Source organism: Muscardinus avellanarius (assembly GCF_963383645.1).
Source record: "Muscardinus avellanarius genome assembly, chromosome: 17".
NCBI classification, from domain to species: domain Eukaryota; kingdom Metazoa; phylum Chordata; class Mammalia; order Rodentia; family Gliridae; genus Muscardinus; species Muscardinus avellanarius.
In genome coordinates, this window is record NC_137803.1 from 61,447,854 (window position 1) to 61,472,145 (window position 24,292).

Here is a 24,292-nt window from a genome sequence, read left to right on the forward strand (position 1 = left end):
TGAGACGAAAGGAGACAGTCTGAACGGGGGCTCTCTGGCTTGCCTTTCAGAGCCACCTGTTCCCATCGCCCCGCCTCAGCTGGCCTCCGTGGGAGCGACCTACCTGTGGATACAGCTCAATGCCAACTCCATCAACGGGGACGGGCCCATCGTGGCCCGAGAGGTTGAGTACTGCACGGCCAGTGGGAGCTGGAATGACCGGCAGCCAGTGGATTCTACAAGTTATAAAATTGGGCACCTCGACCCAGACACCGAGTATGAGATCAGCGTGCTCCTCACCAGACCAGGGGAGGGTGGCACCGGGTCCCCTGGGCCAGCTCTCAGGACAAGAACCAAGTGTGCCGGTGAGTATAAGAAAACCTGCAACCAATGGTCATGGTCTGCATGGGCGTTGACTGGCAGCGCCAGGGTTCATTAGGTGGCTCCCGCATTTCCCGGGCTCCATCAGCATCCCGTGTGTTAATCAAGAGTTCTCTCAGCCCCGAGAACACTTGGCTAACAGCATGGACTCAGGGACCAGAGACCACAGGCTTGGTAACTCACAGCTTACCCTGCCTCCTCCTCCTCCTGTTCTTAATTTATACTGCGCTCTGGGCACCACCTAGTTTACAAGGGGATGTCCCCAAGGATCACAGAACCCATCTGCTTCAGTGATGTCTGCTAATGTGTCGGGCTTTCTTCTTGTGGTTCCTGTGTTTTATGTACATGGTTAATGTGCTTCGTAACCTGTAGGGGCTTTGGAATAATAGATTTCCTCTTAGAGCTGAAAGGCTGTGTTTATATTGATGGCCATCTGATAGAGGGGTACTGACCACCAACTGGGAGCCCATTTGTTACAGGAGCAAGAATTATTTGTGGGCTTTGTGCAGTCTTTGGGTTCTTAGAATACAAGGAGCTAATTGTGCTTAATCCATTCTAAACATAGATAAAAGTAAGATCGATTGAGAATGAAGTCCAATGTCTTATAAAACTCGGGCCCTAGAGGAAGCTCCTGGCAGAGATAGCAGGGTCATTATTGCAGGACAACTCTGGTTGAAAGAGAAATAATGTATTGGATTCTGAAGTTATTGCTCTTTTATCGTGGACCCAGAAGTCCTTGTTCTTAATAGTGTGCGAGAGCAGATGATTCAGGAAAGTGTTACAGAGCTAGTTCTTCATATATCTTTAATTAGGAAGACAGGCATCGGTGTTTCATTCCTTTCCTAAGTTTTTATTTTTTTATTTTTTATTTTTTAGTGGTACTGGGGTTCCTGGAAGCCCTTCTACCTCCGGGCTACACTCCCAGACCTATTTTATATTTTTGAAACAGGGTCTCTTATGCCAGCGCGGCTGGCTTCGAACCTGCGCGATCCTCCTGTCTCTGCCTCCCAAGCGTGAGGATTACAAGCGTGCGCCACCACGCCCGGCGTTTCCTAAGTTTTTAAAGTGTAATCAGCACCTTGTACCTGTGGGTTCTGCACCCAGTGATCCAATCAGACTTGAATCAAAGTATGCAGGAAAAATTCTATACCTAAACTCAACATACACAGATTTTTCTTGTCATTATTTTGTAAATAATACAGTATAACAACTATTTACATACATTTACTTTGTTTCGGATATTTTAAGTAATTTAAATATGGCGTAGGGTATATAGAAGAATGTGAGTGGGTTATTTGCAAATACTACATTATTTCATGTAAGGGACCCTAGAGCTGAAGGGGTCTGTCATTTACAGGTGGTCCTGGAACCAACACCCACCCTCATGAAAGCCAGGGGTGACTATGATCAGTACTTTCTGACTCTGGGAGTAGGATAAATGATTAGCGTTTGACAGTTATAGCTGTTCTTATTTTTCTTCATAATCTGGACTACACTTTTTTATAAATTCAGTGCTCATGTTGCTTGTTGCAGTTATTGTGGTGTTGTGGGGATGTTCAACCTCTGTGCTATACTCACAGCCTTTTGGATTTTTTATTTTGAAACGGGGTCTTGCTCAGTTGCTATGTCTGTTCTTGAATCTAGGACCCTCCTGTCTCAGCCTCCCAAGTACTGGGATTACAGGGCTGTGGCACTGGGCCTGGCTGAAAATTCCATTTTTTGAGGAAAGAGTTCTGTTAGGAAAGGGAAAAGGAATCTTCCCTCCTGGGGCCCATGCCCCTGCAGTGACAGCCCACTCACTTCAGCACCTCTGCGTCTGGTCCTTCTGGGCATCTTCATCTGTCTCTGGCTCTGCCTGTATCCTCACAGCACCTCCATGCTGGAGTCAAAGCTGCTCTCTGGACCACTCTCTCCACGGCCCTGCCCAGGCCCTCCAAGAACAAAGGAGCCTTCTTTTTTATTATTTATTTATTTATTTATTTATTTATTTATTTATTTATTTATTTATTTATTTATTTTGGTGGTACTGGGGTTCCTGGAAGCCCTTCTACCTTCGGGCTACACTCCCAGACCTATTTTTACATTTTTATTTGGAAACAGGGTCTCCTAAGCCAGCGCGCGCGGCTGGCTTCGAACCTGCAGGATCCTCCTGTCTCTGCCTCTCAAGGGCGGGGATTACAAGCGTGCGCCACCACGCCCGGCAAAGGAGCCTTCTAATCCTCTCTTGTCCTCTCTCTTCTAAACCTGGTCCATCTGCTCTCACTTAGTTGAGTAAATCCCTCCGTTTTCAAGAAACATTTTCTTATGTTACCATATCATCTGTAGTCATGCAAACAGCAGCTTTGTGTAACATCGCCTATATAATTTCCCAGTGTTAAGGCTGCTTTGGAATCCATTATTTATTTGGCAGTTGCCTTGTGAAGTCTTCAGGGCCGATGCGGTGATCCTCGCACTGTAGATGGTGAAATGAAAACCCTCTTAAGTTCCCCACCACCTCTAAGCGTGCTCCGGAAGAAGAAATGTTAGTGCCATTGTTAGGAATCCTGTTTGGAGAAGGATAATATGAAGTCTCCAAAGTTCTCCGGATTAGAGGAGGAATGGAACCCGTCTAATTCTGGCCACAAGCAGCCCCGCTACTTGATGTTTCCAGTCCTGTTCTTTTTCTTCCCCATAATTTTGACTCTTCTCATATTCCTGTCCATTTCGGCTGTTGATATTTCAGCTCTGTCTATAGTTGGTGAGACATAGCACAGCAGAGCTCGGGCTCGAGGCAGAGCAACCGGGATGGGAAGCTTGTGGAACTTTGCGGAGCAGTGAGGACTGAAAGAACTGAGGAGTGGGGTGCAGAAGGGCAGGGAGCCTGTGCCCGCTGGCAGAGCCCCATCGTGAGGGAGCAGTGTGTGTCTTGGAGCTGACTTATTTACTCCCAGCCTGAAATTGTAGGAGGTGATTTCTCCACTGGCTGAGGGTCGGCTGGCTGACCTTGAAGGCCGCTCAGCAGGAAGCTCCTGGGGTTCATTTGCTGTTCTCTTTCTTGTGGATTCACTCACTGCCTATCCCACCCTCGGTGTCATGGGGCTTTTCTCCTTGCCTAGACGCTCCCTAATGGTGCTTATCAAGCTCTGCTCTGCAGCCAGATGGATGTTCTTTCCAGATATGTGATCAGCGGGTGCTGGTGGGGAACGAGTTTGCTTAGGGCTGCAGAAATTACTTTTGAAGGTGTGATCCCACTCTGAGATGTGCTGCCTGTTTTGTGCTAAAATACCACTTCCCCGATGAAGCAGATAGTGCTGGGTCCTAGAGCAGGGTCAGCGCTTGAGGACTTGGGCTCCGAGACCACCTGCCTGGGTTTGAGCTGGCTCTGCCTGGAGCTAGAAAAGTAGCCATAGGAATACTGCCACCCTCCCTCTGTCTCCTTTGCCTTATCTATAAAATAGGACTGATAGCCATGCTAGGTCTCTACTAGTTTTCCTGTGAAGGCTTAATTAGCCAGTGGAGATCAAGTACATAGAGCTTACATGTAGCAAGTGGTCAGTCAACATAAACTGCCACTTAAAAATGAATTTATCTTTTAATATTTTCATTCAAGAGCGTTTGACATTAGCAGCCTGATTTCATGACTCCTGAATGATTAGAAATATTACTTACCTGGGAAATCTAAATATCTGAGAGTCACTGTTTCGTGTCGGGAGCTCGTAGAGTTTCTAACAGCGGAGCATTCGTTTCTCGACAGACACAATTCTTTCATCTCCTAAATCTCGGTGTTTTTATCATATTCTGCACTTTCATTTCTGTGCTGCATAAACAAGACCTGCCCTGCATGCCTTGCTGACACCTGTAAAAGTGTATTTAGCTTCTTGAAGAAGATGGCAGGATCCCGGTGTATTGCCTGCCCTGGGTGCTGTGGAATCAATTTTCCCATGAGGCCTGTGGATGGATGCAATCTCATTACTTGGTTAGATTTTGTGAGAATTGTACTGTGACACCCTCGCAAAGCGCCTGCTGCCCATGCTTCTGAAAATTATTTCCAGTGCACGTGCAGGCTCTCCATGCGAGAACTTGATCCAGACACCTTTTGGGTTCTCCCTCTTGCATCTGTAAGGAGGGCAGTGCCCCCTGCCCGACTGTATCAGAGGCATTTGTGAAGATCAGGTTAAATCCTCTGTAAGCTAGACTTTTGTGTTGCTGTGACCGAAATACTCCACAAGATCAACGTTGAGAAGGACAGGTTTATTTAGCTCATAGTTTAGAGGTTCAATCCAAGGTTGGGTGGCTCCAAGGCAGGAACCTCAAGGCAGCAGGGCATGCCGGGGATCAGTGCTCATCCCATGGAAATCAGGAAAGGAAACAGAGAGAGAGAGAGAGAGAGAGAGAGAGAGAGAGAGAGAGAGAAGAGAAGAGAAGAGAGGAGAGGAGAGGAGGGGAGGGGAGGGGAGGGGAGGGGAGAGGAGAGGAGAGGAGAGGAGAGGAGAGGAGAGGAGAGGAGAGGAGAGGAGAGGAGAGGGAGGAGGAGGAGGAGGAGGAGGAGGAGGAGGAGGAGGAAGAAGAAGAAGAAGAAGAAGAAGAAGAAGAAGAAGAAGAAGAAGAAGAAGAAGAAGAAGAAGAAGAAGAGGGGAGAGGGGAAAGGGGAGGAGAGAGAGAGAGAGAGGAGAGAGGAGAAAGAGAGAGAAAGGAGAGAGAGAGAGAGAGAAGGAGAAGGAGAAGAAGAAGAAGAAAAGAAGAAGAAGAAGAAGAAGAAGAAGAAGAAGAAGAACAAGAAGAAGAAGAACAAGAAGAAGAAGAACAAGAAGAAGAACAAGAAGAGGAGGAGGAGGAGGAGGAGGAGGAGGAGGAGGAGGAGGAGGAGGAGGAGAGGGGAGAGGGGAAAGGGGAGAAGAGAGAGGGAGAGAGAGAGGAGAGAGGAGAGAGGAGGAGAGAGAAAATAAACATGCATGCATGCGCGCAAAGGACCAGGGACAAATCCAGCCACTTCTCCCTGCCTGCCATTATTACCCAGTTAGTTCATTTAAGTTATTAATCCACCACTGTTGAAATTAGAGTCCTGATCCAATTATTTCACCTCTGAACATTTTAACACTTTTAGGTGATATGTTGTAATTGTACCTCACAGTAAGGTTCAAAGAGGCACCATCAGACGTGCACAACCACACTTAGTGTGTTTCCTTCCGAGCCCCACCCCGCTGTCCCTCCCTCCCTGTACACGTCGGTGAGATGGGCAGTGAGGCCTCTGTACATGAACATGGCGTGATAGGAGCTGCTTTCCCCTCGAGCCAGACGTCTTTCCCCTCCTCTCCCTCCCCACCTGTTCTGCTGTTCACTCTCCTACATACCTAAAGTCTCTTAAACATTTTTGCAATGCCAGTACATGAGCTTTCTGGGAGGATATTTCATATCCAAACTGTAACAGATCTTAACTGTAATGGCATTTTTAATATGATAAAATGCTCTTCTTGTATGGGTTATTTTTTAAAAACGTAATTATAGTCAGGAGCTAGCTTCATGATTTATGTACATATCCAGTTATTTCCCAGCTTTACAGCTCAGCTACAGTTGGGTAACTTTAGAGAGTTGAGATTCCTTCAGCATCCCGTTAAACAAAAAGCAATTTAGTTTGTGATTTCTATTATATTCTCATAATTATGTGCAGCCTATGTATCCTAGGCTATTAAGTGGTATCTACTTGAGACAGAGAAATGGGTGATATGGTCGGATTAATTTTCACAGTGGACTTTTTATGTGTTTTATTTGGTGGTATTACTTTTTATGTATCCTGGTTATTGGTTAAATGTGGTCAAGTGACTTGCTAATAATGGGCCCCAGACGTTATGGAAGGATGAGGATAAACTAAGGACAGAACAGCTAAGATTACAGAGAACACTCAAAAGTATTCCTCGGTATTAATATAGCTAAAAGTCTTGGAAAAAAGAAAGATTGTACCTTTTGGCAAAATTATTCATAAGATACTTATTTTAGTGTCAGGAACTATTCCAAGCCCTGAAGCTATGGGCAGGCCTACAGAGCTAACACATTTAGAAACAGTGGGAGGAAAGGGTCTGTAGGTGATATATAAATAAGTAGCTGCATACACAAATACCTGCGTGCACACATAAATACGATAAGTGTGTCAGGTCATGATAAATGCTATGAAGAAAACTAGAGAAAGGTGTAGCAAGTACTTTATTGTGGTAAAATACACATAACATAAATGTATTATCTTATTCTAGTTCCAAGTGTGCTGTTCATTAGTGTTAAGTATATTAAGCCAATCTCCAAAACTTTTTCCTGCTGTCCAACTCTCCCATAGTGAACTAGTCTATAGATGCCTCGTACAGTTCAGATCAGAGTACGGTGTCCTATAGGCTCACCACATTGTAGCCTGTGTGATGGAAACGTTCACAGTCCCTTTGGTTATTGTATTAAGCATACTCCCTTCACATGATTCTGTGTGTGTGTGTGTGTGTGTGTGTGTGTGTGTGTGTGTGTGTGTGTGTATTTTGCTGGGGATTGAACCCAGGTGCATCTGACTTCCAAACTGCACCCCAAGCCCTTTGTAAACTTTGAAACAGGATGTCACTAATTTGCTAAGTTGCTGAGTTTGTCCTTGAACCTGAGATCCTCCTGTCTCAGCATCCCTCAAGTACTGGGATTAGAGGTGTATGTCATTGTGCCCTGCTTTAACCTACCTCTTTTTACACTAAAAAGGTTAGAGATGTTTTATTCCTGTTTCATAGAGTTATGTGTCTTTATGGGCCTAGTTATAGCCTTTTACATAAAATTTTTCAGTACCTATTACATTAAAATGTATTTATATGGTAGCCAAGCATGGTGGTGCACTTATAATCTCAGTATTTGGGAGGCTGAGACAGGAGGATTACAGTTTGCGGACAGCCTCAGTTGCTTAGTGAGTCCCTCCGCAACTCAGTGAGTCCCTGTTTCAAAGTAAAAAGTAAAAATAGGGTGTTGGGGGTATAGCTTGGAGGTAGACTGCCCCTGGATTTCACCCCCAGTACCACACAAAAAATGTATTTATTTGGTAAAATGCAGTGGTACCTGTAATATCTGCAGAACTGTCAGTGACACAGGGTTAGACCTGTGTGTCCTCACTTTGAGTAATTTACCTCTCCATCTCCTTTGGTCTGTGGGAGGCTGAATTCTACATAGCCCACTGTGGTATGCATTGTTCTCTTTCTGATGACAGTTTGCCTTTTGCACTTAAATAAATAAATATATTTGTATAGCTTTTTTTTTTTTTTTGTACTGGAGATTGTACCCAGAATCTACCTCTGTGCTCTATCTTAGCTCCTTTTATATTTTGTGCTGAGATTGGCATTGTCCTCTGGTCCTAACCTCTTGTCTCAGCCTCCCAAGTACTGGAATTATGTAGGTGCACCACCACACCCAGATTTGTACAGCTCTTTCGTGTTCTTGATATGTCCTTTGAAGATAAAGCGACATACATGAGGAAGCATCCATGGTCCTGAGTGGGACCCAGCATTCCCATTGTGGGAATTTTTTTACTAACTATAATTTTACAGTCTTGCGTTTTCTTTTATGACCTCTCCCCTGAAACTATCTCAGTTGTTTATGTACTGGTGCACTCTGTCATAGCAAACCAAATCTAAATGTTTTGAGAGTTGCATTGGTACTAATTGTTTTCTCTTTGGTACTGGCAATGGAACCCAGGGAAATTCTACCTCAGAGCTACTCACTAGCCCTATTTTTATTCTTTATTTTGAAACAGGGTCTCACTAAGTTGTAGAGGGTCTCACTAAGTAGCTGAGGAGGCTGGCCATGAACCTACAATCCTCCTGTCTCAGCCTCCCAAGTACTGGGATTACAAGTGTGTGCCACCACGCCCAGCTGCATTGGTACTGGCTTTGAAATTCTGATTCTCTGTGCTTGCCTAGCCTTGTGTGAAGCATCAGCTCCACGATTCCAGCATTACACTGGTTTATTCTCAGTCCTTCTGCTTGCATTTCTCTATCAATCTTAGTCCCTTATTCTGAAAGAAGAAGAAATATTCTGGTCTAAATGGGTCTGACCTGAAGTTCAGCCCTGCCTAGACCCGGTTTGTTATCTCTGATATAGCAAGTAGCCAGATTGGTCTTTTTTGTACCAAATTGTCACCAGCATCACAATATATATTCAGAACAACACTCCTGACCCATGAGAACTTGGGGGTCAGACGGGAGCCGATCTAATAAAGGCTGTTATTCTGAATGAATAAAGGCCATTGACCCAATTGAATAGAGCATAATTTGTTTTTAATTTAAGTTTATTTACCAGGGGAAAAAATTAAAAGTGTTCTAATTCTAAAACAGCTCTGCCAAAGGGCAAGATGTTTTTAATGCATTTCTAACACATTAAGCCATTAAGAACCTTTTAAAATTATCAACATCAAAAGGGCATTAAAAGTGTCTTCCCTTTTAGACTGTAGCCGTGAACACTTTGCTTGTGGTTACATCACACTGCATGCAGGGCAGGTATGTATTAGCCGTGGAGTTCCTTTCTTTGGTCAAAAATATATCCTGCCTCTCCCTTTAGACGTTTATACTCCTGAGGTTTTGTAAATAAAACTCAAACTTCCAATCCGGTTGCCTTTAAACCCTGACCCAGCACTTTCCCTGCGTGTGAATCCAGGTCAATGGCAATAGAGGGCGGAATGGAACTTCTTGGGAAATTCCAAAGTAATACTTTGGAAGCACCTTGGCCATGTATCTCATGAGTGGACCTCTTCCACTCTTTAGTCTGACCAACTTGGGAGCATGCTGGCTCTGACACCACCAGCTAAATAGTCCCAAGAAAAGACTTGCCCTTCCAGAACCTACGTCTACTGCCACTTACAGTCACCTCTCTACCTACACTGGCATCTTCCTCCTAACGGTGCTGAAAAAATTACATCTTCATGCTGTGCATGCTATCCAGGGGGCAGAGTCTCCTGGGCCCCTATTGTCCTCTGAATCCTCTGTAAATTTGCTGTCAAATGGGTCAGCTGATAAAATTAGTTCTTGTTGAAACTGAGGATACATAAAACTGAGGAGTCATACTACTGGGGTAAAAGCTTCATACAGGAGTTTTAAACTGTATGGGTTGTATGGTTTAACACACCCATATCAAGTTGCAGTTCAGTTGAAGTAAAGCCAAGCAAAACAGAAAGTCTGTGTGTCCCTCAAGCTAGTCTCCCAAAATGATGGCGTAGGCCCTGGAGCCTGGGACCTCTGTCTATATTCTTTCCAGTCCTGTAAACAGGGGAGGGACTAGAGTCACTTTGCAGGATGGCAAATAAAGTAGCATAACTCAGTGCCTCCTTGACAGGTGTTGTGTCTTTGTTCTGTGGTGATAGACACACTGCCACCATTAATGACACGTGCGTGGTTTGGGTACATCTAACCCTTTGAAGGTCATTGCCCCAGTCCCTGGTACTTCTGAGCTCACCCAGAGCATGCCAAGCTAGAGAGCAAAAGCTTTGTTAGAACATTAAGGCCGAGGTGTCCTGGGGGACCGGTTTCTCTTTCGTTCATCCATCCATGGATCTCGGGAAGGTAGAAAGGTAGAGGACCCTTGCTGAATGAGAGGTGGAGATTCAGTCTGGATGCTGGTCCTGATGCTGTGGGTCTAAAGAATTGAGGAACATTGTAAAATCCTCCCATAACGAGGACTGTGGCTGAGTCACACTTCCCGTCTTTTGTACACTTTGTCTCAGAGCAGAAGGCAATCCTCTCAGGCTGCCTTTCTTTTCAGAAGGTTGTAGGAAAATACACTCATTCTGCACTGTCCAGTTGGGTAGCTCGTGGCTCTCGATTGCACCAAACAGATGCCATGCACTGGGAAGCAGATGGATTCACTTTCGACATCATGTGTTTCTGGAGTTTATGTTCATTCTTACATTAGCACCCCAGATTCACTCTCCTCTTTTTTTTTTTTTTTTTTTTTTTTTAGTACTGGGGATTGAAGTCAGTGCACTCTACCACTGAGCTATACTCTCAACTCTTAGTTTTCTTTTGAGACAGAGCATCATGAAGCTGCCCTGCTTGGCTCAGCCTCCCCATCCACCGGATCATAGGTGCATGTGTACCACCTCTAGCTTCTTAGCAAATCAGCCCTCACTTTATTTTCCTGCATTTGCTTAGTTGCAAAACTCATTCGAATATATACTGTGGCCTTTGGCTTTCCTTTGGGACTCGCCTGCTTTATCTGGAAGAATAATGCTGCTTGGGTTTTTAAAAACTAAATTAATAAGAAGTAAAATAAATGAGAGCTCAAACCTGCACAGTAATAACAACACATTATGAAAGCTTGATGCCATGTCAAAATTGTAGTTTATGAGGGTTAACTATGTTCTTTTGTTTGTGTAACAATTTTTATAAATTAATTTTAAGAATATAAAGAACAGGTAATTATATTACCTATTGCAATAAATTGGAAGTGAATAGAAGCTTTAAAAATGAATAATGCATATAAATGAAATGAAAGTGACAAATACAAGAAATTTTATTAGAAAGTATGGTTATACCTGTTATTAAAATAAGAAAGATAATAGAACTGTTTGATATCAAAATTGCTGATCTTCCATCCATGTTATTTCCATTGTAGAATGAATAATATAAGTAATATAACTATTCAGGTACTATATTTCTATTGACCAAATAGCAATACTTCTTTCTTATAGCTCTAGACAAGTAGCTGTAGACACATATTTATAGCAGGCATAGAAAACTCTCTCTGGCATTATAAGAAAAGTTATAAATGTCAGAACCTGTTTCAGTTTATATGTATATATAGTATATGTGTATATATATTCATTTCTATTTCACTATTCTTTAGCTAGACTCCGTTTTCCTAATTTAGGTCCTGAATTCATCAGAAATTACCTTTTATTTGTTAATGTTTATTTCTTGTTAATGATCTATTTTAATTACTAAAGTGATAGTTGCCATATAAGAATACATTTAAATACATATAAAAGTATAGAAATGTAGGAAGAAGACACTGATGGGTTAGCTCACCATTCTTGTATTGCCATTCCCTGGCATACACATTATTAATACTTGTGCAGGTCTGCTTGGCTTCACTATAACAAACATCTGAGATAATCGACTCAGAGGCTCATTTGGCCTCACATTGGTGAAGGTCCAACTCATGGTCAAGTGGCGCCATTGTCTGGGGCTATGATGAGGCATGGCCTCATGACAGAAGTAAAAGGTAGAGCAGTTCAAGGTATAAGTATAAGGTAGTATAAGGTATAAGTATAAAGTATAATGTAGATCATGTTCAGCAGGGAGAAGAGAGATAGACAAAGAAGGGATTGGGGTCCCACTCTTCCTTTTGAAAGCACATCTCCAACAACTGAAGGACCTTCTACTACACCTCACCTCTTTTTCTGGGTAATGGGGATTGAAACCAGGGCCATTTGAATGGCAAAATCAGATTTTGCCATTCAAGGGCAAAACCATAAATCTGTGAGCTATACTCTCAGGCCTGTTTTATTTTATTTTTATTAAGTTGCAGAGGCCTACTAAGGCTGTCCATGAACCTGTGATCCTCCTGTCTCAGCCTCCCAAGTACTAGGATTACAGGTATTCTCGGACACACCCGACTAGGCCTCACCTCCTAAAGGTGTAATTATCTTCCCACAGCAACAAGTTGGGGATCAAGGCTTTAACGAATGGGCCTGGGGAACAGTCCAGATCCCAGTGGTGGCACTACATATGTATCTGTCCCTCCATAGATCTCTTTATGATTATTTAGACGATTATTTAGACATTTAAATTTAAATGTATGTTCCTAATGCCTTCCCTACTAGTTCTAACAAAATGGGATCATGCCAGCTAGATATGGTAGCGCATAGCTTTAATCCCAGTACTTGGAAGGCTGAGACAGGAAGATCTCAGGTTTGAGGCCAGTCTTGGTAATTTAGTGAAACCCCTAGCAATGTAGTGAGACCCTATTTTTAAATAGAAATAAAAACGACTGGGGATGTAGCTCAGGTGCAGAGTGATTCTGGGTTCAATCCCCCGTACCACATAATAATAAAAGATGGGATCGTACTGAGCATATATCACCCTGCCCTCATATGTTAGCATTTCCTTAGCATCCCTCCAGTTGCAAGAGTCTTGTGTAGGATGGCTCCTTGCAATCTGGTAATATGGACACCCATATTTATTCAGCCCTTCTTCCTTTTCTACATAGGCAAGTGGCAGTTGTTCACTATTAAAGAGAAATATTGCAATAAATACCTATAAGCATACCTTCTTTTATTTAAATATTTCTATTTTGTTATTATTGAATCATCTTTGTTACTATTGAATCATCTTTATATTTTGTGTAGTGAAATCAGTCATATCCTTTTGGGTTAATATGTATCTCTATCTCTATATATTAATGTGTGACGATGAAGTATCATTAGAATTTATATTCTTCTAAATATATTATTCCTTCTAGATATATATCCAGATCATTGTTGTTTTTAAATGTCTTTGTACTTCCCAGTCATATTTTAGAAGGTATTTTTCATATTTTCATTGGACATGTTTTAGAGTTCCTTTTTTAAATTTCTTTTTTCTTTTTTTGTTTGTTTGTTTACTTTGCTACTGCTGATTCAACTCAAGGTGATTCTGTCTCTAAGTTAAACTCCTTTTTTTCTTTTGAAACAGGGTCTCACTAAGTTGCTGGGGCTGGCCTCGAACCTGCAATCCTCCTGTCTCAGCCTTAAAAGTTCATTTTTAAATTTAGATACCAAAATAATACAGTTCTGAATTTTAAAAAATCAAGGGAGGTTCGGTATGGTGGGACACACCTGTAATCCCAGTTGTTGGGAGGCTGAGGCAGAAGGTTTGAGGCCAGGGCACAGTAATTTAGCAAGACCTTGTTTCAGAATAGGAATAAAAAGGTCTGCTGGTGTAACTCTGTGGTAGAGGGCCCCAGAGTTCAATTCTCAGTACTCTCCTTTCCCCTTAAAAAAAGAAGGGAGGACTACAGGGCTGAGAGCATTCTGGGAAAGGTTCCATTACTTCATACTTACGTTCAAGGGGAATTTTCCTCACTAATCTTTGTCTGTTGTGTGACACGCTAGCCGGGCCAACTCATTGAAAGGTTAGCCAACGTGAAAAACAAGAATTCACAATGCGAATTCAGATGCTCTCCACACCTCATTTTAATTTATGCCATTTATTTTGATCTTGTCAATACTCTTTGACCCAGTCCTCCATTGGTTTCCAGTACGTGCACATATTTGCAAGAGGTAAAACGTATGGGACGTTTGGGAAGGATGCTCTAGAGGAAACAAAAACATCAGCACAGACTAGAAGTTTACAAATACTTGTTTAATCAGAATGTTGGGGCTGCAGATAGTATAAGCTTAGGTCCAATAGCCTAACCCGTAAGGAAATGTATTAACGGGAAGTTCTAAGTAAATCGCACCTTGCAAAGTTGTTGATTTAGTGGTTCAGTTGTGTGAACAGGGATTTGGCTTCTTTCAAAAACTATCCGATTGGCCTCCCCTCAGGGCTGGTCCCCTTCTGGATGGTAAAACAGCCTTCAGAAACGACTAGGGAAACACACTTTTAAGCCAGTTAAACACCATTAATAATAACCAGAAAACTTTTTTAAACTACTGGACTTAGACACGTATTCTGAGACATTAATGTTCTTTAGTGAAGTTAATGTACATCAAGATCACATGAAAAGATATATTGCTGGCTGCCACCCCTGAAGTACGACTCAGCAGGCTTAGGAATTGGCTCAGAAATTTACATTGTGCTACTTTCAGAGCAGGAAGGAAGGGATGCAGGGAGAGAGGGAGGAAGGGTGAATTTAATAATGGGTTTAGGAGGGTAGACCAAAACTATCCTTTTAGGCATATTCTGAATCTCAGGTTGCATAATGAAAAATATTTAAGGTGTACTTTCTTTTCCTAAAGATAGTGTGAAAACCCATATATTATATGTTTACATTACTTTCCTTAGAAGCTTATATTCAGAAAATGATGACATTTTAAATAAGTAAAAGAAGAAATAAAATCTCAAGTCAGAAATGAGAATGGAAAATTGCAGGCGCCTGCCTCCTGGTGTTATGATGAGCGTCCCTTGTCATGTTTTGGTTTGTTGGTAGGAGTATGGAAAAAAGAAAGGAATGGGGGCATGCACCTGTCATCACAGGACTTGGAAGGCTGAGACAAGAGGATCACAGGTTCAACACCAGCCTAGGTAACTTAGCAAGAACTTGCTTTAAAAAATTGCTGGGCATGACGGTACATGTTTGTAATCCCAGTACTTGGGAGGCTGAGACAGAAGAATCACAGGTTATCAGCCAGCCTCAGCCACTTAGTGCGGTCCTCTGCAACTCAGTGAAACCCCGTTTCAAGATAAAGAATAAAAAAATAGGGCTGGGGGTGTGGCTCAGAGGTAGAATCCCTCTGGCTTCAATCCCCAGTACTGCAATAAATAAATAAACAAACAAACAAACAAAATAGAAAGGGCTTGGAGTATAACTTACAGGTAGAATGCCTCTGGGCCCAGTCTCAGGAAGGAATGGAGGGGATCAGGAGACAAGGCTGAGATGAATGTCTGGGGCCTTTGTTAAAGATCGCATGACATTTCCTTGGCATCTCTGATTCCTTATCCCTGAGATGCGGCTGGGCATTTTCCTCTTACTCCCAGCCTTCTGTTCTTCCTGAGGTCTCCACCAAATAAATATTGTTTCTACCGCCATTTCTTAGCTCCATAAATATTTCACCAGACTTTCAGCTGGTTCTGCCAGAAACCTGCGACTGGCCCTGGACTCGTAACTTCTTCACTTCCTGCTTGGAATCTGCCTCTGAATCCCGTCCATTCCCTCTCCTCAGGGTCTCTGTGTTTGGGGAGATTCTCTCCAGTGTTTCTGGCCAGACCTCAGCCCCAGCCCCAGCTCTCTGTGGCCCCTTTGTGAATCAGCATTCCAGGTTCCTTCTGCTTCCCTGCAGCATTTGTTTACTTGACAGCCACAGATTGTTTTATGATGCCAGTTCAGCTAATATGATCTCCAGGCAAGAATGAACAGCCTGTGGCCTACCGGCTCCTTCATGTGCCGCTGTCCCCACTTCCTGGCCCCTTGGCAACTTCCTTCTTCTCCATAACTCTCCTTCCAATTGGACGTCTAGATATTGGATTTCTATGTTGATCCCTAATCCCACACTAGAGCACAAGCTGGGTGCCCAAGCAGTCCTCCTGGGCCTACTGGAAGGGAACCCTGGGGTGCTGTTGGGGGCATGCATTTCCTAGTTCCAGGGACCCCTGGTGGGCTGTGGAGTCCAAGAGCAAGAGCAGCAGCCCCCGACCAGCGGGGGTTTTGGAGAAGGAATCTCACTGGGGCCTCCAGAGATGTTGCAGAAATTCTCTGGGATAATCAACCCAATGCCAGTTAGGGGGAACAAGAAGTTTATTATACCGATGGGCTAAAGTTTAGGATATCTCCTGAAAAACTCTGTCCCTATTTTAGATTTGTTGCAAAGAGCAGAAGCTGGCAGGTGGGCTTACAGAAGTTAAAACGTGACAGTTAGTGATTGCAGGGTCACTAAAGGGAGCTGAGTATGGGGAGAGCAAGAAGGGTAAATTCTTGAGCAAGCTTCTGACCTATATGACTTACATGTCCTTTTCTATAGGCAGTGGCCTGGATGAATGGCCCCCTCTGCACGTGGCTTATTTGTGGTTACATTCTTTTGCAAGTACCGGGGGAGGGTCAATGTTGGCCTTTCATTTTAGTAACTTCTAATCATCTTCCACACTCAGTCAGTGGAAGCATGAGACAGTTGATCTAATTCTCCCCCTTCCAGACAGAGCTCCCCTATCTGCCGGCAGTGGTCCCTGCCCCCATGCTTGCTCCTGAGTTGTAGCTGTTAATCTCTGAGGTCTGTTAAGGTTATGTGCCTTCTACAAGGCTGTGAGGCTCACAACCCCAGAACCCAGCGTCCCAGCCAGGGCTCCCCGTGGCCTCTGCTCGTGTAGCGCTGGGTTCCTACAGAAGGTTTCCCAGATACTTCATTCTCACGGTCTCTTTACATCTCTGTGAATTTCCACATGTTCTTCAGAAATGCTGTCCCCTCTTCTCATCCCCTTGTCTAACACTGTACCTCCTTGTTGGACAGGAAACAGGATGCCTTCTCTTATTTGCCAGGCAAAAGGCGATTTCCTATTTTCTGCCCTAATGAAATTATTTAGAGCGTCTAACCATCCATGTTTTCTGTCTCTGGCACCAGAGCTACAGATTTCTGTTTCTATAAAGCTAAAGATTCTGTTCCTTTTTATCTCACATCTCCAATGTCCAGCACACACCAGGGCCCTGGGAGATGTCCCGAGCATTTAAATCTCTGCTCCTAGGAGAGGCTGCTTTCTCTTTGCACTGGGTTTGCCCCACTTCCTTGCCACTAACCTTCTTTGAGAAAATAATCTGCAGAAGGTCATTATCAAGTTATCTCAGCACTTATTTAATGTGTGTTTAGCTTCTTTACTGTCACATAAAAGCATGTGGTAGTAAAATATAGTAATAAAGCTGCCAATAAAAGCTCTACTTGCACTCAATATTTAATGCTAAAGAGCAAGAGACATTTGCGATTTCCACCCGTAATAGTAAATTGACATTATCAAGGTGGGTAGACGATCAATTTGCCTTGAAATATTGTTAACTTGATGAACACAAGTATAAATCGTCAGAACGTGGTGTGATGTGGAAAGCAGTGTATCTCAGGAGTCCTGAGGTAATGATGGCCTCCAAATAATGTCAGAATGTGAAGCCACCTGGTGCTTTTAAACAAAGCAAGGACAGAGCTGATTGCTCGTCAGCAACATCAGCATTACGAATCAAAATAATAAGAAAATGACACCACCCACCCATTCCTTGGGGCGTTCTGGTTTACAAGGTGCCAAGGCATCCCTCTGTGACCCCGCTCTGCCATGGTAGCAAATAGATGATGGTGCCCTCCCTCTCCCACCAGGAAGCGGTGACCCGGAGCAGTTGAGTGACATTCAGAGGTCACGTCAAACCCAGATGCGATTCCATACATGCCCAACAACAAGTTGAGTTTTTTTTTTTTCTTTCCATGTTACGGACTAGCTAATTCATCACTAGGAAACGCAACACTTCGTAGCAATACCAGTGTGTCAGAGATGTAGAAAAGTTATGATCATGATTAATATTCAAACAGTGAACTTCACGTAGCTTCCCCAGACTAGGGAAGTCCAGGACCATTGCAGACTGCACAGTCTCTTCTTTTAATCATCCCGGCCACTTGCCAAGGGGGATGCTGTGCTATGCAAATGAAGGCTCTTTCAGAGCCTGAGATACATTCTAGAAACTTCAACCCATTGTCCCTGACAGTATCTAACTTTCAGAATTCCACAGGAAAGTAAACCTTTATTTCAAAAATTACACTTTGAAGTTTGAAGATAAAAGGACAGCTGTCTGAGGCCTAGTGCTCAAATAGATGGAGTAAAAACATTTAAAAAAAATTTTGGTGAGCTTAACTGAATTCAAAATGAATGTGAGGAACAGATCCCCTCTAGTTCCTAGTGCTCAGCACCGTGGAGCGGGGTTTAAAGCAGCTTAGCTCACCCTAACACATACAGGAATCAAAGCCTTCTGGAGAATTTTGAAATGCGTTTCATTTTCTCGTCAAAGAGAAAAGCAGGCTCCATACTTTTATGTACCTGAGCACCTAGGAATATTTTCTGCCCTCTGGTCCTGGGGTACACTTCCAGGAGCACAGTGGACCTTATTCTGCTCTGTCATTCCTGGCCGTTGCCTGGACAGTCCTCCCACTGTTTGCCTCTCTGTGCCAGAAAGAGCAGCGTTGTTGTGGTGCGGATTGGAAACTCGTCCCGATGCCTGGAGCAGTAGGTGTACTTCCTTGGCCAGGGTCGGTGAGTGCAGGCTTCATGGCCTATTAGCGATCAGCAGCAGGGGCTGGGGCTGCAATTATTTAGTATTAATAAACAGCTGCAGCGTGAGATTGCATGTTGAGATGGTCCAGAGGTACCAAACACTTTTATTCTGGGAAAACGTCTCTATACACAGTGGAATTATGAGTAGCTGTTATAGATGGATCATGTTAAACCCCTAACTCCTACTACCCTAGATTGTGACTGTATTTGAGGGAGAATAAGTTAGTTATAATATCCAGAAGGATTAGGCCTAATCCAGACAGGCATAGTGGTATATGCCTGTCTTCTAGGAACGTGGGAGACTGAGACAGGATTGCAGACTTGAGGCCAACCTCATCAGCTTAACAAGACCGTCAGCAACTTAGAGACCTGTTTCAAAATAAAAAATAAATGCTTGGGGTATAGCTCAGAAGTACAGCACCTCTGTATGCCGTGTCAGATGTGATTGGTGGCCTTATAAAGAAAGGCGATGAGGACAGAGACGTTGTTAGAGGGTAGGCCGGGTGAGATTGGCTCCCGCAGGCCGGGGCGAGAGGCCCCAGAGGGAACCAGCCCTGTGGTCACTCTGACCCTGGACTTTGAGCCTCCGTAACTCTGAGAAAATCTGTCTGTTGTTTAAGCCCCTAGTCTAGTCCATGGTCCTTCCTAATGGCAGACCTGGCAAGCTTATGCAATTGGCAGTCCTTGCCTGGCCACCGTTTGCTAAACATTGCTTTCCAGTTCTACCTGGACTCTGAAACCTGCCTTTCTTCCCCCATAGTTCACCTCTTGAGAAACAGGCACAGGGGCTCACTTACCCTATCACAGTTGAAAGTACCCTCAGGGAAAGTAGCACTGAATACACCTAACCCTGCCTTCAAGTGCTCAGAACAGTCAAAGCCTATTTTATACAAAGCTCTGAATATGTCACCGCAATTCACTGAATATTGTTCTAAAAGTGAAAGACAGCAGTGTGGGTGCACCTGCCCAGAACTGTGAAGTCCAAAATGTGTTGTTTGTTGAGCCATCCAAAGCTGGAGCGCCTGTATCAAGTCTGTCAGCCGTTCTCTGTCTTTTGGTACTGGGTGCTAAATCCAAGCAGGGGCTTTCTCCCTCTGAGCTATAACCCCAGCCTGATGTTTTTTATTTTTATTTTTTTGAAACAGGGTCTTTCTGAGTTTCTGAGCCTAGCCTTGAACCTCATCAACTTAACAATACCGTCAGCAACTTAGTGATGATAAGTTGGGTCCTGCACTCCTGTGACTTTGTGTCACATGACCTCTGTAGGGCAAGGGAGGGGCTGAAACCCCCACGAGAGAATTGGGCGTTCCCATGAGTAAACCCCCATCTCGCAAGATGCATACCTTGAAAAGGAGAGCCTGCGTCCTCTAGCTTCAGACAGGTGCGCGGGCCCCACGGTGCCTCGCCCTGACCCCCGGGAGAGCCGTGCCATTAAAACTTTACATGCCACGCGTACCGGACCTCTCTTGTGTTTTTCGCACTCTGCCGTACGCACATTATTTTTATTTTACTCGCATAATTTTTTATTTTACTTATCAAGTGAGACCCTGTTTCAAAATAGACCCTGTTTCAAAATGCAACCCTCACGTCTGAACCTCCCAAGTACTGGGATCACAGACATGTGCCCCGGTCTGGCTTGTTGTTAAATATGATTTTATAAGGCATTATTCTCCCAGTCAGAGGGAGTCTGATCCACTGTGGTTATGTGAGTTAGTGGAAGGTGGCGGAGCCACTGTTAAGTGAAGAAACGTTTTGTCTCTTTAACTACTCTTTAAATTATTGATAACACGAACGCTCACTTCACAGTACTTGTGTATTATAGATGTGAGCACCGGAGACTGGGAAGGAGGGTGCGGGGGCTTCCCAGCAGCCTCTGTCACTCCGCAGGTCCCTGATTCTAGGAGGGGGCGGAGAGCCTACCAAGGTCTGTTTCTGTGATTCTTGAGGGGACAAAGGGAAATGGGGCACCACTGGACTCCAGGGCACAGCCGGGGAGAGGTGGAAGCTGACCTGAGCAGGGTTTTGGTTTTATTCTAGCTGTTTTAGAAAAGTCATGAAAAGCAAGTTAATTTAGTATTCATATGAATACTACATTATTTAATTTTCAAAACATATCATTAAAGATTAAAAACAATGATTTCCAGAGTCAACATCATGATTCATTTCTTTTTTCACTCTCCTGGGTGAATTTTAAGTAAATAAAAATGTTTTCATTCATCGCTGATGTCTTTAAAAGCAAATATAGGTTTGAAAATAAAAATGATTTAGACACAGACACAACTTTTCCATGATCTGAAATTTTTGGTAAACAGTCTTTTCATTAGTTTATGGCTTGAAGAGAATTGAATAGCTCCTTTGTAGTTTTGATTAAAAAATTAAAAAGGCTTTAAAATTTTATTGTAGTAGAATATACCTAACTATATTTATCATTTTAACCAATTTGAAGTTTATAAGTCAAAGTATTAAGTACATTCACAGTGCATTGTGACTGTGAAACACATCTATACCGAAACATCTGTATTATCTACAGATTAACACTCCCCCCTCTCTTTCTCCTCCCCACACCACCCCTCCTGTACCTCCTGTAATTTTTTTTCATTTTTTTGTCTCTGAGGTTGCCTATGCGGCTATCTCATCTAAGATGAATCCTGTAAAATGCGTCATTCTGTATTTAGCATATTTTACTAAATATGTTGTTAGCAAGTCCATTTCTGTTGTAGCATACATCAAATATTCATTCTTTCTTGTGACTGAGTCATAATATATTAGATGTATAAGCCACACTTTTCATCTATTTATCAACTGATGTGGGTTTAGGTTATTCTCACATTTTTTTTTCTACTGTGAAGAATGTTGCTGTCAACATTTGTGTGTGTGTGTGTGTGTGTGTGTGTGTGTGTGTGTGTGTGTGTGTGTTGCTGGGGATGGAACTCAGGGGCATTGCACCTCCAAGACACACCCCCTAGTCCTATATTTTAGTCTTTTTTATTTTTTGAAACAGGGTCTCACTGAGTTGCAAAGGGTCTCACTAAGTAGGTGAGGCTGTCCATGAACTGCAATCCTCTGGTCTCTACTTCTTCCTTCCGTAAACTTTTTTTTTTTTTTTTTTTTACAAATATTTATTTAAGTTTTAAGGGCTTTTGATGCAAGCTAAATTTCAGATTAGAGATGAAGTTCAATGTAAGTGTGGGGAAAATCACCTGCTGAGTAACTGTTGTTGAGGTTGGAGAATACAGCACCATTATTTGGGTAATTAAGTCTACTTTGTCTTTTAGATTAATATATGTTCAATTAATGCTTGTTGGGTTTTAATAAGTTAAAAGTTCACTCTTGCCGGGCGTGGTGGCGCACGCTTGTAATCCCCGTGCTTGGGAGGCGGAGACAGGAGGATCATGCAGGTTCGAAGCCAGCCGCGCTGGTTTAAGAGACCCTGTTTCCAAGTAAAATATAAAATAGGTCTGAGAGTGTAGCCGGAGGTAGAAGGGTTCCATCCCCAGTAACACACACACACACACAAAGTTCATTCTATTTTTGTCTTCTTTGGTTTTTGTGGCTGTTTGTTATTCTAATGACCATTAACAGGAGTCCTAGAAAATAGTGTTTTTGGGTGTGGCTGGCTAATCCTAATCACAAGCAAAATTAACAGGAAGAGATGAACACCACCTGGTAACTGGCATCCTTGTACTGAGCCCTGGGCAGCTGGCCAGGGGCTGTGGTTCGGCTGCATTTGGACTCATTTTGCTTATTACACATTGCCCTTGTTCTCCCAACACCACCCTCCTTCTCAAGTCAGGTTAACTCGGTGCTTTAATTTTTTACCATGCACATCAATCTCCACTTTTTGTTTTAGTTTTATGTATTTTTATTTTTATTGTTTGGTACTAAAGATTGAATTCAAAAGCATTCTACCTCTGAGCTATACTCTCAGCTCCTTTTATTTTTATTATTTATTTATTTATTTATTTTTGGTGGTACTGGGGTTCCTAGAACCCCTTCTTCCTCCGGGCTACACTCCCAGAGATATTTCATATTTTTATTTGCAAACAAGGGTCTCTTAAGCCAGCCTCCCAAGCAAGGTGATTACAAGCATGCTCCACCATGCCCGGCTTATTTAAAAAAATTTTTTTTTTTTTTTTTTTTGGTGGTACTGGGGTTCCTGGAAGCCCTTCTACCTCCGGGCTACACTCCCAGACCTATTTTTATACTTTTTTATTTGGAAACAGGGTCTCCTAAGCCAGCGTGGCTAGCTTCGAACCTGCACGATCCTCCTCTCTTGCCTCCCTAGCGCGGGGATTACAAGCGTGCGCCACCACGCCCAGCTATTTTTTTTTTTTTTTTATTTTGAAACAGGGTCTTACTAAGTTGCTGAGGCTGGCCTCAAACCTGTGACCTTCCTGTCTCAGCCTCACACGTACTGAGGTTATAGGAATGTACCCCCATGCCTGGCTTCACTCTTAAATCTTTACACAAATTAAACCTTAGCCTTGGCCTTAATAGGTACCATGAGTGGTCCACGTGCCTCTCTTTACAAACTCTGAGCACGGAGCCCTGGGGCCAGGCTCTCATCTACCTACTCTGTACCCCACTGCTCAGTCTCTTACCTTCTTGTTTGATTTTTTTTTTTTAACTGCATATGTTTAATTGGTTTTGGTCAGCAAATTTACCTTTGAATTCATTCGCTTTCACAAGCTTTCTATGAGGTTCCACAATTTTATGCCCCACATTTAAAACCTGTATTTCCACACTGTTTATTCTCTGACGCCCTGGCCCCTCTTCCTCCCTAAGGATTTTCGAAGCTTTCTCAATTCCTCAAAATGGTGTGTTCCTCCATTTTCCCCATTTTGAATATGTACTTCTACATCTGTTCTAACACTAGCCACCATTCAAAACTCAACAGTAATCGTGCATTTTTGCAGTGTGAAGGAGCGTGTATGTGTGTGCCCACATGGGCACGTGTGTGCCGGGCATCTCCTGTTGTTTGATGCCCTAGGGCTTTCTTTGTAGATTGCAGCCAGTTTATTATAAATTATATTCTTATAAGAAGGAAGTACATGGGTTTTCCCTGAATAATGTCACATAGATCACCCTGTAGTAAAATGGTTTCAGTGATGACATTTTTGAGTGATAACCACTTCAGTATTTTCAGGGGGTTGGTGTGAGGAGCCCCTTTTAAATTTCAAAATCCGCAGATGTTCTTGTCCCGTGTAAAAAATGATATACTATTTCTATACAACCTATGCCCATCTTCCCAAATACTTCAAATCATATCTAGATAACTTATGTCCATTATCATACACATGCTATGTAAATAGCTGTTAAACTTGTGTGGTTTAGGAAATAATGACTAGGAAAAAAGTCTACACATGTTTACTAGATGTGCAATATTTTTTCAAATATCTTCTATGCAGAATTGGTTGCATCCACAAATATGGAATCCATGTATATGGAGGGCCAACTGGATAAGCATTGAAAACATAAAATAAAAAATCCTTCAGTATACAGCCAAAATATTGTAGCGCTAAAACCTTCAACTGGGTTATTTGCAGGGATTGAGAATTTTCCCCGATACTAAAGGCAGTCTGGTTGGTACTGGCTCCCAGAGACGCAGCTCCAAGCCTTCTGTCCTGGGGGATGAAGCCAGGAGGCTCAGGAGGAGACAGCCGCCCTGGCCACCTGGGCAGAGGAGCACCTTCCTCCACACTGCTGTTTTATTAATTCTCTTTCTCCTGCAAAGGCACTACCTTCATGCCAGCCTTGTCGCCTGAGTATAAATGGCCCTGGGGCCTTGGGAGCGGGGGAGGGGCACACTGCAGGAAGCTCATCTCCAAGTGCCAGGTTTTGCAGGCAACAGGGAGTCCTAATGGCTTCTTACATGAGTGATTGTCGTAGCTAATGGAGGCCTTGTGAAAATGGTTCATATTAAGCCTCTGCTTTGCTCGAAGCTTACTGACCCAGCATAATTGAGTGTAATTCAGTGGAATCAGTGAATTTTTAGCCTCACAGTTAATATCAGCGCATTC

The 24,292-nt window shown here is 43.2% G+C and overlaps 1 protein-coding gene across 5 annotated transcripts in view; it reads left to right on the forward strand.

Moving 5' to 3' along the window:
- Window positions 1–24,292, forward strand: part of PTPRM (protein tyrosine phosphatase receptor type M) — a gene marked incomplete at both ends in the record, with an annotated part of 778,612 nt that overhangs the window by 351,050 nt on the left and 403,270 nt on the right. For all 5 annotated transcript variants that reach the window (XM_080714509.1, XM_080714510.1, XM_080714511.1 and 2 more), the window contains one exon: window positions 51–344. In XM_080714509.1, the coding sequence (XP_080570635.1) occupies window positions 51–344 (294 nt within the window). The remainder of the gene's footprint in view (window positions 1–50; window positions 345–24,292) is intronic.